General features: G+C 39.2%; 2 protein-coding genes and 1 non-coding gene across 8 annotated transcripts in view; 2 read left to right on the top strand and 1 right to left on the bottom strand.

The window, feature by feature from the left end:
* Nucleotides 1-8024, bottom strand: part of TOMM70 (translocase of outer mitochondrial membrane 70) — a 36847-nt gene extending 28823 nt beyond the window's left edge. Inside the window, exon 1 of one of the 2 annotated variants that reach the window (XR_009047714.1) lies at nucleotides 7178-7698. Coding sequence is in view for 1 of the 2 variants with exons in the window: in XM_057696976.1 (XP_057552959.1) it covers nucleotides 7178-7507 (330 nt within the window). In the remaining variant the exon portion in view is untranslated. Of the gene's footprint in view, nucleotides 1-7177 lie in introns of both variants that reach the window. The other variant, XM_057696976.1, reaches the window with a different exon arrangement.
* The window catches only part of LNP1 (leukemia NUP98 fusion partner 1), a 31878-nt gene continuing 20762 nt past the window's right edge, over nucleotides 7049-18164 (top strand). For 4 of the 5 annotated variants that reach the window (XM_057696982.1, XM_057696978.1, XM_057696980.1 and 1 more), the window contains exon 1: nucleotides 7049-7186. The gene's annotated coding sequence lies outside the window, so the exon portion shown is untranslated. Of the gene's footprint in view, nucleotides 7187-7746; nucleotides 7784-18164 lie in introns of those variants that run through there. The other variant, XM_057696981.1, reaches the window with a different exon arrangement.
* LOC130830658 (small nucleolar RNA SNORA31) lies at nucleotides 13823-13953 on the top strand. The gene has a single exon (XR_009047831.1). It is a non-coding gene; the product is annotated as a small nucleolar RNA SNORA31 (small nucleolar RNA).

The following is an 18164-nucleotide window of genomic DNA, read 5'->3' as shown; positions in this document are numbered from 1 at the left end:
TTTGGTGGATTCAAAAAATACCAATCTATTTCTAAAAGAAAACTGTTTGAAAAGATTAGGTACTATGTATTCAATTCCCATGAGTAATACATAGGCATAAATTTAAATTCTGTGAATACTGGTTTCAAACAGAATCTGGATAAATTATAAAAAGAAAAGACATTCACTTGTGCCTAGTATGTCACACAAAGTATTACTTAAAACAATCTGCTACAAAGCTTAGCTTTTTTTCCATCCAAGATTTGAGTAAGTTTCATCTTTTCGTAATGTCCAGCAGAGTCAACTCCATGACTCCATGTGATTCTGCTAAATGAATTCAACAAATATTTGGAGCTGAATCTTCTAGGGACTTCTGACATGAAGCAAAAATCAATTGTCAAAATTACTTGTGAAAATTCTTCAGAAGCATAACACACTAGAAATGCAAGGTATGTGCTATTATTATCTCCATTTTACACCCAAGCAAATGAAGCCAGAGAGATCTATCTAGAAGCTTGCCCAAGGCACGATCCAAACAAGCAATCTGGCCCCACATAGCCTAAACTTTACTTCTGTACTGTATGCACTGTCATCCACACTTTATGAAGAATGAAGATCATTAGAATCACATCCAGACTTGTACTCTGGAACTGAAACAAAGGAAATAGTTAAAGAATCATACCTTGCTCATTGACCCCAGAGTAAAAGGACAGAGAGAATCATCAGCATAATTAGGTCTTTTTCTTTCTTTTGCCAAGCAAGTGTAACTGATTTCACTTTAGTTAAAAGCACATTTGAAGTGACTCCACTGTACAATCAACAGGATACTCTTTATCCTGAAGGAACACTAGAGACAGTGCAGGAAATAAACAAGTAAACTGGCAACCTCTCCAAAGAACTGCTGCTGATCAAACAATGAAACTCCAATTCACATTAAGAAAATGTACATTAGATGATTAGCAAATTGTGTAGCCAATAACCAGAAAATTTTTAGTTCAAAGAGTAGCAACTGCATACACACACACTTACATACAAAACTATTTGGGTAAGACATAAGGATTAAAAACAAGTAAGTAATAAATCTAAAAGGAAACAATGAGAAACACAGTAAATATGTATGTCTTCTCTTTCTACAACAAACACTGTTGAAACTTGTCAAACAAAGGCAAAAATCTAGGAACCTGCCCCTCACTTCCTGCAGAGGCAAATCTACTATGGAAAACAAATTACATTTAAAGACCAAAGCAACAGGTAAAGTATTGATATAATCCCGGTAAATTTAGTAGAATACAAAGTAAGAAAACAATCAGGGTTTGAATTGTAAGTCAAGGTTACTTCAGTGAAGGTTACTTACAAGAATCTGCTCTGGAACCAAAATGACTAACAAACGACAGTCAGGAAAATACTCCAAGGAGGAAAAACAACGTCAAAAGGGTTATTCGGCACAAACACACAGAAGAAATTCAGGAGACGAGAAAGGGAGCTCTAAAAGAAGTCCTGTGATGGTAACGTGACTAGGTACAAAAAGCTTTCAATGATATAAATTTAGTGATAAGAAATCACTGTAAATTCTTAGCAAGGATTTATAAAATATTATTCTGATGATCACATACATATAGTCACTGTAAAATGAAATGAGCTAGAATCAGGTATGTTAATCCATGTGTAAGGAAATAAAATAGGCAATCTCCACTTTATCTGCAGGGGATACATTTGAAGACCCCCGGGGAATGCCTGAAATTGCAAACAGTATCGAAACTTAGATATACATTTTTTCCTATATATACGTACCAAGGATAAAATTTAATTTATAAATTAGGCAGAGTAAGAGATTAACAGTAACTAATAATAAAATAGAACAATTATAACATACTGTAATAAAAGTTACGTGAATAACTTTTGTGAATGTGGTCTCTTTTCCAAAATATCTTATTGTACAAATTTAATGCCTTTTCCATCTTAACTAAACACACTGTGGCTGTAACTTTTGTAGTTTGAGTGTGACAGCAAAACGAGCACAGATTTCTTTCCTTCTTCACAATTCAGAAAGATTTATTCTTAACCATAGATCTTAGCAACCTCACCATATGATTATTTTTCCTTTCCTTATTAAGTCAAGAACATTCACCTTTTTACTGAACGGCTTTTCACTTTAACAGCTTCTCTTTGGCATATCTGAATTGCCAGCATCACTACTCTTGTGCTTTGGGCTATTAAGTAAAGTAAGGGTTATTAACGCAAGTCAGTCTGACAGCTACAAAGGAACTAACGGGCAGGATACACTGGACAAAGGGATGATTCACATCCAGGGTAGGACGGAGTGGGACTGGGTGAGATCTCATAATGCTACTCAGAATGGCACACAATTTTAAATTTATGAACTGTTTATTTCTGTAATTTCCCATTTAATATTTTCAGACCACAGCTTACTGTGTGGGTAACTGAAACTACGGAAAGCTGAAACTGTGGGTAAGAGGGAACTACTGTATTACTTATCACCATAATCACACATTTACATCAGGTTAAAATATACATGAGGTGGTTCCATAATGTTTCCCTTAAATGGTTTTATTCCCTTAAACTTACCAAATTCCAAAGGCATATTTTAAAATTTGAATCCCAGGTGTACAAAAGTAGCAATCAACTCTGAACACTTACCTCATGAGAAACAATCTTTCAATACTTTATTGATCAACTGTTACTTTTATAAGAATCAAATCTAGGATAAAAGGTACTTAATAAGAAAGTCCTTTCCCATATTATGTCCTGAAATTTTAAAAATCTACAACCTCGCCTACTAAATCTTAATACAGAGAACTCTTTACCTAAGAAGAACCAATGTGTAAGAATGCTGCTTCTGCAGGATTATGATTGTAGTTTACACAAAATCAAGATTTATAAAAAGAATGTGTAAATGAGGTTTAAGACTGTTACACCAATTTCTAGGATAAACTGGTAGAATACAAATGAAAAGCTGGAAATTTTGAAAAAACATTCGATTTGTGGGAAGTTTTTAAAAATGTCAAATAATGAAGCTTCATTGGTTCATTCACTTAACACCTGCATTGTGCCAGGTTCTGAAAAATGGTGAGAAAGATAGAGCCAGTCCCAGCCTTCACAGATTCAGTTTAGTAGGAAAGACATGAATAAATGACTCTAGTACCATGTGGCAAGTGCTGTGGAAAAATTCATGGTGTTATGTAATCACATAGCAGTATGCTTAGGTAGAAAAGGGTGTCAGAAAAGGTGAAATGACCTACATGTTGTGACTTGAAGGGTGAGAAGGTAGGGGTAATGGGCAGTGTTAAAGAACACCCGAAGATAAGAAACAAGAGGAAGTGGCAAGAGAAGAGGTAAGCAGGACCAAGATCACAGAGGGTCTAAAATCATGATGAATTTGAACTTCACCTTGTGAGCAATGAACAGAACACCACTTAAGTTTGAAGCATGGGACTGTTAGGATTTACTCTAGTAGTGACAAAATGGATTGGAGGAAGACAATAATGAAAGTATCAGTTACTCCATCAAGAAATAGCAGTGGAAATGGATATTTAAAAAGCATAATTTTCTGGATATTTTTCTAGATTGAATGTGGAGAACATGGAAAGAATAGGAAATTAGGGATGATATCCAAGTTTCTGACTTGGGAAACTAGTTAGATGACACACATTAAATGATAAGGAATATTCTCAGGAGAAACAGGAATCTGGTGTGAAACACTTGTAAGGTAATGAGGTGAAGATTTCCTTTAAATTTGGGCCTTTGAGAGGTCTGGGCTATAAATAAGAAATTAGGGGGCCATCAGTATATAAGTGTTAAGTGAAGCTTCTGGAGGGCAAGTAAGCATCCAGTGAAGGTATGCAACATAAAGATGCCTATGACAGAACTATGAAGGTCACCAAAAGAGGCAGAGAAAAGAGACTGAGAGGAATCAGCAAAGGGAGGTATCAGGAAGTTTTAAGAAAAGCAAAGAAAATCAGGAGAACATAGTGTCTCAGAAGCCAAAGGAAAAATTATGAAATTAAGAGAAGACAATGTGAAATATTGTGAAAGATCAAATAAGATAAAGACTGAAAGGTGTTCACTGTACTTAATTATATAAGAATGCCACTGGTGATCCTGATTTAAAAAAAAAAAAAGATTAGAAACAGATCATTGCGGGGGAGAGAATTATTTCATTTCAACCACGACTGACTACAGCAGGCTACTCAATTTTTGACCCCTTTATTAAAATGTTTAGGTACATCTCTCCCTCCCTATTTGAAAGGACTGACTTTGCTCAGTGGTTCCTAAACATTTCATGTTGGGATTAACTGCCTAACATTAAAAAAACTTGAACACTAGAACAACTGCTTTTTAAAATCATCAAATTAAAAACAATTGGATAAAACAATACTATATAAAGTCAATAATAAATAAGTGCACATTTAAAAAAAATCACAGGTTGTTTAAAAAAAGAAATACCTAAGACATTTGTGCAGCCAGATACCATGCTTGGTGTATATGTGGGTATGGTGCTCCCCTGTGATAATTCTGGCCCAGAGATTGAGAAGTCCTGTGGATTAGATGATTGACAAAAAAACCTTACGAACTTTGAAAAATCTGTAATTCTCAAGTTTTCAAAACAAATTACTAAAACAAAATTGCACAACATGGTAGATTTTATAATGGCCCAAAGTGGAATATGATTTAATACTTTACCTCTATCTCACACACTGTGATTAGATGCTTTTCTTTGGTGAAATCCTGAAAGCCCAATTAATTAAACAAAAACACATTTTTTTTGCATTTGCTTTACAAGTATTTGCTATCCCAGAAAAAAAGATAATTTGATATAGTCTGCTTGCACATGAATATCTCAAACCCAATAGACAGAAGCCCAGTAATTAGTTCATTTTTACATTAAGGCAAACATAAGCCAACAGACAATAACCACTGATTTTCCATTTTTTTCACTGATATTGAACCCTGAACTGACAATATTTGTGCATTCCTTCACCCCCTAAAAAACTACAGCTACTGCTCAGGTGGAGAAAGAATAGTCAAAGCACCAGGACTCTGCCAGTTTTTCCATCAGTTCAAACAAATGCTTTCCAAAACACACTGAAGTTGACAATTTAAAAGTGCTATTCAAATATAAAGCAATTTCTCCAACCACAGATAATAATAAATTACAATTTGTGGTCAGTTATACTTAGATAGTCTAATAACTCTAAGGACTAGACTATAAAAAAAACAAAAAATAGTCTTTCAGTATTTATTGGTCACCATTAATTAAAATACAAATTTTCATTAAAAAAAAAAAAGGCAAAGACAGTTACTGTTGTTTTACTAAAGTATCATCTAGTAACTCAAAGCAAGATTACAGGTACAACCCCACAAATTCCACAAGAACAATATATGCAAATGTTTTGCTCAGTTTTATTTTGGGTCAAAAGTAATCATTTTAAGGTAGGTCAAGTTATACAAAAAAGTCAATGTTAAAGTCTAATTTTTAGCAACAGTCAAGTGAATTAAAAAATTGAGCTGATAAAACTACAAAACACCATGAAATTTAAAAATTATCATAGTGTTGACCTAGACAACGCTGAAAAACTGAAAATGGGATTTAAGGCAATCTAAAATCTGAAAGACAAGTTTGCTAAATTCTATCAAATGCTAAACAGGTGATGTGGGGTAGTATTTGAAATTGCAATGAAATATCAAAACCTAGTTTTTTTTTTATAGAAATAACCTTTATTTTTGGTGATGATTATAAAATGGAGAACTTTTATGTATTTTTCATTTATCTACTATTCCTCTGTGATTAAAATAAACAAATGAAATAGGAAACAACCAGAGAATTTCAGAAATATGACAAAACAAGACAAATGATGACTAATTCAAAGAATTGCCTTGATTATCACTCTCATTAACAGCACTCAGAATCACCAATTTTGGGGGCTGGAAGAAATATAAGAGATCCAGTACTTTAATTCTCTTTTTCAACAGGGATGACGCCAATGTCGGAGAGATAAAATGACTTTCCTAAGGTAACTATGCTGGAGAGCCCTATATAAAGCACACATCTTCTGGTTCTCACAGTCCATGGGTTCTTCTAGCATACTCATATTACATCTTTTCTACATATTTCCTTTAAAGCAGTATCTTACTCTCCCGTTAGAGAGACTATCTGGCTCTCTCTGGGCTTAGCACAATGCCTGATATATAGGATGCACTAAACTAAGGTAGTTTGCTTCTACATCAGAACTTCCTTTAAAATTAACTTGACTACTTAGTAAAAACATGTCTCCAGTCCGAATAGTATAATGTGGAAATAACTTGCAAATGTATATAACTGGGATTTTTTTGACCAAAGGTTACTCTGGACTCTGATTTACTCTGTAACTGCCATTGTACAGTCTGCTCTCAGACTCAGATAAAATCCTCCACCCCACTTCATCTCACCCCAGTATTGTTAAATGCAGCCAGGCCAATTTCCCCTACAGCTGTCAGATACCAGAGGATTGAATAGTTCAACAAAAACATACAAAGCAGTTCGCCGGACACTCCGACCTTGGCTTAACATCAGAGATTCTGTATTACACATGTCAGGCTTGGTCATGTAAATTTCCAGGTATAATTAAAAACTGAATTCAGGATGCTTCTACCCCAAAAGTTTAAGAACTCATTCCCACAGATGAAATAAATGCCACTGAACACCATTTTACTCTTGTCAACGAACAGTCACCGTACATTACCTATCCCCAACCCTAAAATACTTTCAAAAAAGGGGAGTCGCTTGTCATTAAAAGATTATTACTCATTAAGTCCTAGGCCTTAGAAATGACCAAGGCAATTCATATCACAACGTACCGATCGTTAAGGGAATTTAGCTTCCTTCATTAGTAAGTCAAATACAACCATCACATTTGCAAAGGTTCCCGTACCCGCAACGCCAGAGATAAATGCTGTGTCACTGAGAAATAAAGCAAATAGTTTTCTGAAACCAAAAGGAAGCTGTCAACGAATGTTGCTAACCTGTGCCCTCGGGCTACTCCATTCCCTATACCGGCAGCCAGAACTGAGTTTCCCTAAACCCATGTGTTGCCGCTTGGCAGCTTCCGTCTGACGGGAAGGCCCCTGACGGCCACAACCCGTTTCAAGGAAAGGCTGCACCCGCCGGGTTCTACCTCCATGTCCCGGGGCCGCTTCTCACCATTTCCAGGTGAGTACCGGGGCCCTCGGGGTGTCCGCTGCCCGGGGCCGGACTGGCCCTGCCCTCCGGGGTCTTCCGTTCACTGTTGCGCTTCAGGCCACCGGCGTCGCCTCGGCCCCCGGTCTCCCGGCGCCGCCGCTGCCGGCTCCACAGGTACATGGCACCCGCGCCCAGCAGCAAAGGCGCCCCGACCGCCAGCGCCAGCTGCCATCGCGGCAGGCCCCCGGTGCCCGGGCCCGCAGTCGCACTGCCGCCGCCCACCCCACTCCCGGAGCCGGGAGCAGCGGCCGCGACCACCGCCGCCGCCTCCACAGGCTTAGAGGCGGCCATGACGAGTGTCCTCCGCCACGGCCTCCTTGCTGGTCGCGGGCGCCACAGTCACCAGGTAGCTTGCGAAGGAAAATGGGAGGGAGACAGGGACGGAAAGCAGCGAGCGAACGACCACGCTAGGCAGCGAGAGCGGACGACAGAAAAGGGCCAGAGGTCACCGGAAGCCCAAGGCATGCTGGGCCAGACCTGGCCGTCCTTCTCTTTCCTTCTCAACCGTGGGTGGGGGGTGATGGGAGTTGGGAGGGCGGAGGAGTGGAGAATCACTTCCGGGTCAAGGTAAAACAGGCGTAATATGAAGTCCCAAGCAGACCTTTTTCTTTCCTTTCGTCCCGCTGCTGTTTGTGAGACTAACTTTTGGGGTCTTGGGCCTTCGGTCGTTGCCGATGCCGTTCCCTACGCCTTTAATAAAGAAGGGCACAGGGCCCTCTGGTCTCGCGAAGCGGAAGAGGGGCACATATACCGCGGGTTTACGGTGCTAGAGCGAGCAGAGGAAGCAGCTCTGAGGCTGCGCTAAGAAAGGGCGGGAGCAGCAGAAGAATTGTGATGTTCATTGGCTGGCAGGAGTGGTGGGCGGGGCGCAGGCCGAGGTGCCTAGTTTATTGGTGGAATTTGGATGGTTTTCCCGTTACCGCCACGTTGGCGCTGCTTAGAGCCCGGCGGCCGTTAGCTCTGTGGTTGGTCCGCGTGTCCGGGGAAACCAACGGATGGGAAGGACTTTTTAAAATGTGGGAAGAAAGAGCCAAAAGCTGAAGATCACCCGTTGTATCGGTGATCTTCTTAGCTCTACCACCGCCAGATTTTAGTTTGGGCGACTTTGAGTTATTGGGGGCAACAGCAGGTGGCAGAAATCAGACTCGGTGGGAACAGGCAAATCTAGGTTAGCTCCAGCTGAAACGGCTTGAACCGAGTCCCTGCGACTCACCGTCTGCACCCATTGCGAAAGCGGTGACGTCTGTGTGTTGTTTTGAGGTTCTCGAACTGAGGGGGTAGACAGGCGAAGACCCAGAGTTCCCACCTTCCCTGTACGTATTTGTGTCATACCAGATTCCGCTCGACACCCAGCCCACTCTCTCCCTAGAGCATCCGCGCCCTCCCCAGCGCTCTGTTCCGCCCGCTGTCATGCCCGTTTTGCAGGAGACATCTCAACCCTCTTGCCCCTTTCCCAAGTAGAAATTTCAGTTCGTAGCTTTTATGTATCTAATAGTCAAATCCTTTCCCCAGGTTCTGCACCAGACCTCTTAAAATGAAAAAATTTCCTTTGCAAGAGTTGTTTAGAATTGAAAGTATAAAAGACAAGTATTAATAGAAAATCAAGCATCCAGAACTATGGCTCCCATTTCAGATATAGTGACCTGCAGACCCTCATATTAAAAATTTACAAATGGTGACTTTGCTTTTGGGTACAACAGGATTTTCGAATCACTATAGCGCTGCATAAAGATTGAAAGGAAATACTTTATTAATAAATGGTACCAAAGTAGACTTGATGGCCTAATTTGAAAGTTTCAGGATCGTTGCTTTTCTCTTGCTTCATGTGGGTTGCGGTTAGTAAATTGCTTTCAGGCTGTAGGGTTTCTTAGCAACAGGCTGAAAAGATGAGCTAAAAATAATGGCAGTAGAATTGATTTGATCAAATAGTGATTGTTGCAGGCAATGACTTCTCTCCCTTCCTGATTCCCAACCCCCAAAGGCAAGTCTTCTGTCCCTAAATGTAATTTTTCCCTTGCCTTTTCAGAACAGAGTTAGGATTTTTCTTTCTTGAACTTTCAATTTTTCTGCAGCCTCAGGGGATTTTAGAATGCTACTAATTACAAACTATTGGTAGGAACTGAGACATTTATAGTTTTAAAAAGAAACATTTATTGGAATAGGTAATAGATTGTTATAGTTACAATTCAAAAGTTACTGTGAAAAGTCTCCTCCAGCCCTGTTTCTAGGCCACCCAGTTCCCTCCAAAGGCAATGTTAGAGTTTCTCGAAACATTTTGTTTAATTAGCTATTATATATCTAAAGAGTTGGTTTTCTTTGGTCTTATTTTTTAAATTGGCATCAGTAAATGAATTTGTCCTTTTGTCCTTATTACTTTTATACTTTATTAAACATCTAATTTCCATTCCCTAGCCTATCATCTTTTTTTCTCCCATTTTCTCCTTTTCCAAATTGATTATAGTATAGAACTGAGTAAAAGTTTCACTACCTCTGTGATCTCACTCACTGATCTGATGCATACATTTCTAAGCTGTGAATTACTGAAAACAGTTTATATTAAAGATTTAATTAGATGATATTTAAGGTCTTTTTAGTGTAATGTTTGTTACAAAATAGTAGGCACTCAATGCTTGGTTCTCTATTTTTCTAAATTTTAAAGAGAAGTAAAAAAAATTCTCTTTTTAAAAAAATTGAGGTTAAACATAGATGTTTTCTTGCTAGATTAATGGAGCTCAATAGGAGAAGATTTCTTCACCTCTCTGGTCTGTGTCTTAGGAGGCATTTGAATGAGGCTGAACACCTAATTGTAGGATGCAGAACACCTGAGTTCTTATTCTAGATTTTACTGCAATAAGCTGTGGGTGTGACTGGGCACCTGCTTTCTATATAATGTGACCAGTAGACGAGATGATTCCTAAAGCTTCTCATAGCTTTAAAATTGTATGATTCTATCCCCTCAATGGTCATTGCTACAGGAAAGGCTGTTTGATAGAGTTTGTGGCTAGCTGGTTGGTGATTGATGGCCAAGCCTTCCAGTGCATCTACAAACGTGCTTATCTTAGGCACATACATACACAGCTTGATTCTCTTTCAGTTCTTCCTTAGGTTTCTATTCTTTCTCTGTTTTTCTTCACTGAAAAATTACTTGAAAGAATTGTTTATACTTGTTACCTCTGCATATTGATCACCAATTTCATCTAAAATCTGTTGTAATCTAGTTTCTAACTTTATTATTAGTCTGAAACTGTTTTAAAGGTCACAAGTTATTGTTTGTTTTTAGCTTTCACATACTTTTACTGGAGCACTTGATAGCATGGGTCATTCTCTACTTGAAATGTTGTTTTCCCTGGGTTTCAGGAGACTAAATTCTCTTTCTTCTACTCTGATGAATCTCTGGATACATACTGTCCAATAGAATGTTTGGAAATGTTTTATATCTCTGATATCCAACATGGTAGCCACTTGGAATATAGGTAGCATGACTAACTAAATTTTTCATTTTAAATTGATTTAAGTTCCTTCATGGGCTAATGACTACCATATTGGACAGTGAATCTCTAGATCTTCCTCAAGCATAGGAATCCATAAAAATATATCCTCTTTATCTGCATTGTCTTCATTAATAACCAAAGTACATATCATTGCTTCAGTCACCTCCACCACTGCAGCCGCTTTCACTGGGACCTGCTTGGTTTGTCCTTCATATTCCACTCATATACAGAAGTCCTTGTTTCTTCTGAGCCCTCATGCTGTTAATTTTTCTCCAACCTTTCTCTTAATGGTTTCTGCCTTATTCAACTTCCATCAGAGCCTCAGTTGAGTGGGTGTTTGCTTCTCAGGGGGAATGGCACTTTAATGATTCAATCAAGTAGTTGCTCTTTTTGCTGTCAAAAGAAGCCTCTGTATTATCTTCAGGGAACAATCTACAATAACCCTAGGTTCCTCTCCTTAGCTGTAACTGTTAGCTCATATGTATACTTTATGCACTCATTTGCCACCTTTCTGCCCACTCACACAGATTCATAAGATCTTTCCATCCTCATCAACTTAGTTCATTGCCACCCACAAGAATTTATGTCATTTGCAAATGCAGAGACATTGCTTTGCACTTTAATTTATAAAGGTATTGCATGTAGGTTATACTAATTGTGCCCTGCACAAAGATGCTGGGAGAAGTGGGGGTTGAGATTCAGCCTGCACTTTGTCCATCACAGTCTAGTGTCAGGCTGTGCCTGCCAGGAGAAAGATATTCCTTTTTCTGATTTGCATGAAGATGCTGGCCAATCACTAAGTGATGGACCTGCAGTGGAGTATCCACCCATTTTCTTTCATTTTTTTTTAAAAGATTTATTATTTATTTATTTATTTTGGGCTGTGTTGGGTCTTCATTGCTGCGCACAGGCTTTCTCTAGTTGTGGCGAGCAGGGGCTATTCTTCATTGCAGTGAGAGGGTTTCTCATTGCAGTGGCTTCTCGTTGCGGAGCATGGACTCTAGGCACGAGGGCTTCAGTAGTTGCAGCACACGTGCTCAGTAGTTGTGGCTCGAAGGCTTAGTTGGGCCGAGGCGTGTGGGATCTTCCCAGCCCAGGGATCGAACCTGTGTCTCCTGCATTGGCAGGCTGATTCTTAACCACTGTGCCACTAGTTAAGGCCTCCACCCATTTTCTAATTCATTTCTATTGGACTAGTAGCCCTGGTTATGCACACCTGATCTTTGCATTTGTCTAGCACTGAACCTGAGATCCTTTATGCTATGCTTGCCTTTTGCTGTTTTTGCTAACCAGTGGAAAACAGGCTTGGGCTTCCCTGGTGGCACAGTGGTTAAGAATCCTTCTTGCCAATGCAGGGAACATGGGTTCAATCCCTGGTCCAGGAAGATCCCATGTGCTTCGGAGCAACTAAGCGCGTGAGCCACAACTACTGAGCCTGTGCTCTAGAGCCCACAAACCACCAATAATGAGCCCATGCTCCAAAACTACTGAAGCTGGTGCACCTAAAGCCTGTGCTCTGCAGCAAGAGAAGCCTGTGCACCAAAATGAAGAGTAGCCCCCGCTCTACGCAACTGCAGAAAGCCGGCACACCAATGAAGACCCAACGCAGTGAATAAAATAAATTAATTGGGAGACTGAATTTTGTTAAATTATGAAAAAATGGAAAACTATAAAAAATAATTTCTGTACCTATGTTCCAGTTATCTATTGCTGCTTGACAAATCCCAACTATTTTATTACATTTCACAATTTTGTTGCTCAGGAATTTGGGCAAGGCTTGATTGACTCTTCTCTTCTGCTGGTGTCAACGGAGTTTACTCTCCTGGTGGATGGGTTGGTCTGGAAGGTTCAAGATGGCTTCACTCAGTGTCTGACACCTTGGTGAAGATAGCTTGGAGACTGGACTCATTTGAGACTATCAAGTGGAGAACCTTCCTGTGACCTTTTCAGCATAGCAGTCAGGGTAGTCAGACTTTTGTGACAGCTCAGGGTTCCCTGAGAGAGTGTCCTAAGAGTCCCAGGCAGGAGCTGTAGAGCTTTCCAAAACTCCACTTCTGCCACATTCTGTGGGTCAAGCATGTTAGTAAGACCAGCACAGATTCATGGGGAAGTGAATTAGATTCCAACTCTAAATGGAAGAAGTAGCAAAAAGTTGCAATTATTTTTAATCTATCATAATCTTTCTACCAAGATTTAACCAAAGTTGTATTTTGCCATATTGACTTGTGATGCAATTAGAAAAACATTTTCATTATAGGACCTTGATAAAATAAACATCATATCTAAAAGTGAAATATTAGTAGTTTTCTTTTTGAAGTCAAGAACCAGTCAAGCTTCTTAGGTTTATTACATGTTACTGAGGGTGTTAATAAAACAAAAAGGGAAGCAGAAGGATAGTGGAAACGAAGAAGTAACTTTTTATTATTTATAGACAATATATCTCCATAGAAAATTCAAGAAAATCTATAATCTAGATCTAAAAAAATAGTTCAGTAACATTGTGGATAAAAGGGTAACACTATTCTCAAACTGCTATTTTGTGATTCTCTTGTTCTTAGGTGTGACATGCCCTTTTACTTCCTTTTTCCTTCAGCATTGACAACTATATCTGGTCTTAGCTGTGGGTTGCGTGACCCCACACCTTCCACTTGGGGATGGAGGACATCTTGTCACCTACATTTGTTGTAGAGTTGTCCATGGGTGTTTTCATTTACAATTGCTCTGTTGGTTTTTACGTGGGGATTCAGAGAGATTGAAAAGCTATGCTGTCTTTATTATCTTCCTAGAATACCTGTGGTTCAATAGCATTTTGATCTCCGTCACTACCCATTTGTGTAACTCCCACTGTTTATATACTTCGTTAAAGTTTTTCTTTTTAATACCCTGAAGACTTACCATTGTCTATTGATTCAGAATTTAATTTTTCCAATTTCTTTTCCTAAATGTATTTTGTCACAATTTCCTTTAAATATTTGGTAATCTACTTCTTTATTGTATATTGCAAAAATTTGTCCCTATTAGAAGTGAGACTCTCAAGAGTCTAATTCCTTCAGTTCTTCCCTGGAGCACTTCTCATGGGGAGGCTTGTGGACTCAAGTTAAAAGAAAGTGCTGAGATGAATCTATTTGACAGGCCTGGAGCAGTTACTGTCTGCTAAGGTTTCCACTACAGATGCAAGAAAAAACTGTCCTCGTGCTTTCTGTCTGTCTGATTGTGGCAGCCCAGATTGAATGGGGGAATACAAGAAAAAATTGCAACTCACAAATAAAAAAAAAAAAAAAAAAAGAAAGTGCTGAGGGACTACCCTTAGACTGTGAAATTGCTCTGTGAAATTAATAACTGGGAGGAGGCCTTTTCTGAAGTATAACACACTGATGAGCTGAGCTGATAAAGTTTTTTACATAGTGGTAAGTTTTAACAAATAGTGTGTTCAATCTGTTATAGAATAATAGGTGCCCAGGGATCAAAAAGACCTTCAGAGGTCATACAATTAATAACACTCCTGGAGGCAAAGCTGCACACAGTCCATCTCTGGCAGATGAGAATCAATGCTGTGTTTAAAGGTCTCTTGTGGAAAAGATGAAGTATTGTTTTATAAAAACCTATTACATCATCTAAAATCTTTGACTATGATGAAGTACCATTAGCCGAAATCCTGCGGAACTTAATGATGCTTAATGCCAAAGTAACTGGATATATACACAACCAATAATCTAGTAGGCAAACCTCTGAAAACACACCTTATTTCCCTCATATATTTTTCTACATCAACAGTGGTGTATTTTTAAAAATATTTTCATAATATCAGCTACATAGCTTTTTAGAATAAAAAATGATAATCATGTACCTTCACGTACACGCTTTAGGGCACTTGGTTAAGCAACAAGCAATCTGTGTTACTGGTAATCACCTCAAAAGGGTTGCAAACCTCACAGTGTAACTGGATAACAATCATGGAAATGAATGACTACATTAGAATATTTGCCTGCAAAAGCACATTCTGACAATCAGGACATTAAATAGAACATAGTACACAGTTTCAAGTATGTAAGCACCAGTTTCTGGCAAGTGAAAATTGTTTAAAAACCATTCATGTATTTTGACTCCAAAAAAAAAAAAAATGTAGCAGTTTAGTTCTTCTGTACATAGCATTTCTTTTCCAGAGTGAGACTGGCTTGGGCAAGCTTGAAAGCAGTATGAAGACTAATTCTTCCCTTTAACTGTTAAGAAAAGAAATGAACTAAAAAATAAATGACTATAACATATAGGGGATATGGAGAATGAAATCAAGGGAATGAAATGAGATAAAAAATAAATAAAATGAAATAAAGGCAAACATCTTTTCATTATTGCAGTCTTCTGAAGCAGTTTGCTACCCTTTAAGAGAAGGCAATTCCTTTCACATTAAGTACAATAAGAAAATGTACACTCAAACTCTCTAGAAAACTGCAGCTGTCTAAGCCACTTGACACGTTGCGTAAACACTGTGGCTTGGCAAGGCAGAGCATTACAGCAGGGTCAAAAGGGCAGCTCCCTTTGGTCCCGTGCCCCTGGCAGCATCTCCTCAAGGCAGGTGTCCAAACCCCTGCCAGGGAAAGCTGGCAGCTGGGCTCACAGGGTGCGGCGTGGCCTCTTCTTGGGCCCTGGCTCCCCAGACAGAACGGAAGAGCAGGTTCCCCCCAGGCGCCGGGACTTGACACCTGCCGCTGCTCCTTTGCTGCGCTAGGTTTGTCGTAAGAACTTTAGGACAGGCAAAGTGGAGAGCCATCTTTCTTTCACACTTTTAGAGAAATGGGCATAACTAGGAGAAAAGTGGAGGTGGACTAATTTTATATAATACAGACCGAATTCATTTTCTTTGGGTGGTAAATTTATATCCTGTTACTTTGGGAAAATTTTTGGTGGAAGATTTGAAGTGTTCCCCTTCCTTCCAGCATTGGAGGTTCCGGAGACCACCCCCAGGGTTTGGTGGCTCACTAAAAGAACTCAGGGCTCAACATATAGTTGTACTCATAGCTAAGATTTATAACAGTAAAAGAAGACAAAGCAAAATCAGCAAAGTGGAAAGCGCTTAGGTGAAGTCCAGAGGAAACCTGTCTCAAGCTTCCAAGAGTGTTTTCCTAGTGGAGTAACACATGACGTGCTTAATTCCTCCAGCAAGGAGTTGTGACAACGTGTGCCGAGTGTTGTTTACCAGGGAAGCTTATGGGAGCCTCAGAACCCAAAGCTTTTATTGGATGCTGGTCATGTAGGCACACTCTGCCTGGCATGTACCAAAACTCTAGACTTTCAGAAGAAAAGCACTTGTTCAGCATAAATCACATTGGTTGTACAAGCAGCTTAGGCCACTCATCAGTTAGGGAAAGTTTCGTCCTTCCTTCCTTCCTTCGTTTTTAATGAATTTATTTATTTATTGGCTGCATTGGGTCTTCAATGCTGCACATGGGCTTTCTCTAGTTGTAGCAAGTGGGGTCTACTCTTCCTTGTTGTGCACAGGCTCTTCATTGCTGTGGCTTCTCTTGTTGCAGAGCATAGGCTCTAGGCACGCAGGCTTCAGTAGTTGTGGTACACAGGCTCAATAGTTGTGGCTCATGGGCTTAGTTGCTCCGAGGCATGTGGGATCTTCTTGGACCAGGGATTGAACCCATGTCCTCTGCATTGGCAGGCGGATTCTTAACCACTGCACCACTTAGGAAGTTCCTCTTTCTTTCTTTTTAAGTTGAAATATAGTTAATTTACAATGTTGTGTTAGTTTCTGTTGTACAGCAAAGTGATTCAGTTTCATACACACACACACACACACACACACGCACACACGAGGGTGAGTCAAAAATTATCTGCACTCTGGCTGTAGAATTTATTTTGATTAACTTTTAGAAATGACAAATACATCATTTTTCAACACTATCTCCTTGCTTTTCAATATACTTTGTCCCATCTGTCAACAAGCTTTCGTATTCCCTCATTAAAAAATGTTTTAGGCTGAGCTGTGAGCCCCAAATGCACCGCTGTCTTCACTTCTTTATCAGAAATGAATCCAGCTCCTTCTTGATGGCTAACACTTTTGCAACCTACCTTGAACTTCTCTGTCCATTCATACACACTTCTTTGCAAACAAAATACTTTCTCCATACTGCACACAGTCTTCAATAAATAATGGCACCAGGTTTACGCCCTCAGACCATAAAAAATGAATCACTGCAAGCTGCTCTTCTTTTGTGCAAATCACAAGTGGGGCATCCATTTTTGCTCCCATCACAGTTACAAATGAACTGATGTAACACGTTCACACCTGCACAGCAGTGACTGGGAGACAGTAGCCTTGAACAGAAAGTGCTGATAAGACAGTGCAGCCAACAGAAGTTTTAATATAACCAATATGTTTTAATTTTTGACTCACCCTCATATATTTAATTATTTTTTATCTTTTTATTGAAGTATAGTTGATTTACAATGTTGTATTAATTACTGCTCTACAGCAAAGTTACTCAGTTATACATACATATAGAACCATAGAAAACAAAAACAGTTTCCATTTTTTAGAAATAGAGTTAAACTATGTTCCTCTGTCACAAAATTAGTGGCTAAAAACAACACAAATTTAATATCTTACAGTTTCGGAATTCAGAAGTCTGACATGAGTGTCGCTGGACTAAAATCAAGGTGTTGGCAGGGCTGCACCCCTTCCTGGAGGCTCTAGGAGAGAATCTGTTTGCTCGCCTTTTCCAAAGCCGGCATTCCTTGGCTCATAGCCCCTTCTACTATTTTCAAAGTCAACAGCATAGCATCTTTCTGACCTTGCTTCCCTCACCACATTCTCTGACTTTTCTTCAGCCTCCCTCTTCCACTTTTAAGGACCTTTGTGATAACATTGGGCCTACCTGGATAATTAAGAATACTATCCCTATTTTTTAAAAATGTATTAAAGTATAGTTGATTTACATTGTGTTAATTTGTGCTGTACAGCACAGTGACTCAGTTATATATGTAGATATTCCTTTTCGTATTCTTTTCCATTACGGTTTATCACAGGATATTGGTTATAATTCCCTATGCTCTACCATATGCCCTTATTGTTTATCCATCCTAAATATAACAGTTTGCATCTGCTAATCCCAAACTCCCAATCCTTCCCCCCACAACCTTGGCAACCACAAGTCTGTTTTCTATGTCTGTGAGTCTATTTCTGTCTTGTAGATATGCTAATTTGTGTGATATTTTAGATTCCACAGATAAGTGATATCATATGTTATTTGTCTTTCTCTTTCTGATCTACCTCACTTAGTATGATATCTCTAGGTCCATCCGTGTAGCTACAAATGGCATTATTTTGTTCTTTTTCATGGCTGAGTAATATTCCATTGTATACATAAACCACAACTTCTTTATCCATTCATCTGTCGATAGACTTTAGGTTGTTTCCATATCTTGGCTATTGTAAATAGTGCTGCTGTGAA

This window comes from Hippopotamus amphibius, chromosome 10 (genome assembly GCF_030028045.1).
Source record: "Hippopotamus amphibius kiboko isolate mHipAmp2 chromosome 10, mHipAmp2.hap2, whole genome shotgun sequence".
NCBI lineage: Eukaryota > Metazoa > Chordata > Mammalia > Artiodactyla > Hippopotamidae > Hippopotamus > Hippopotamus amphibius.
This window is presented reverse-complemented; position numbering and strand designations above follow the sequence as displayed.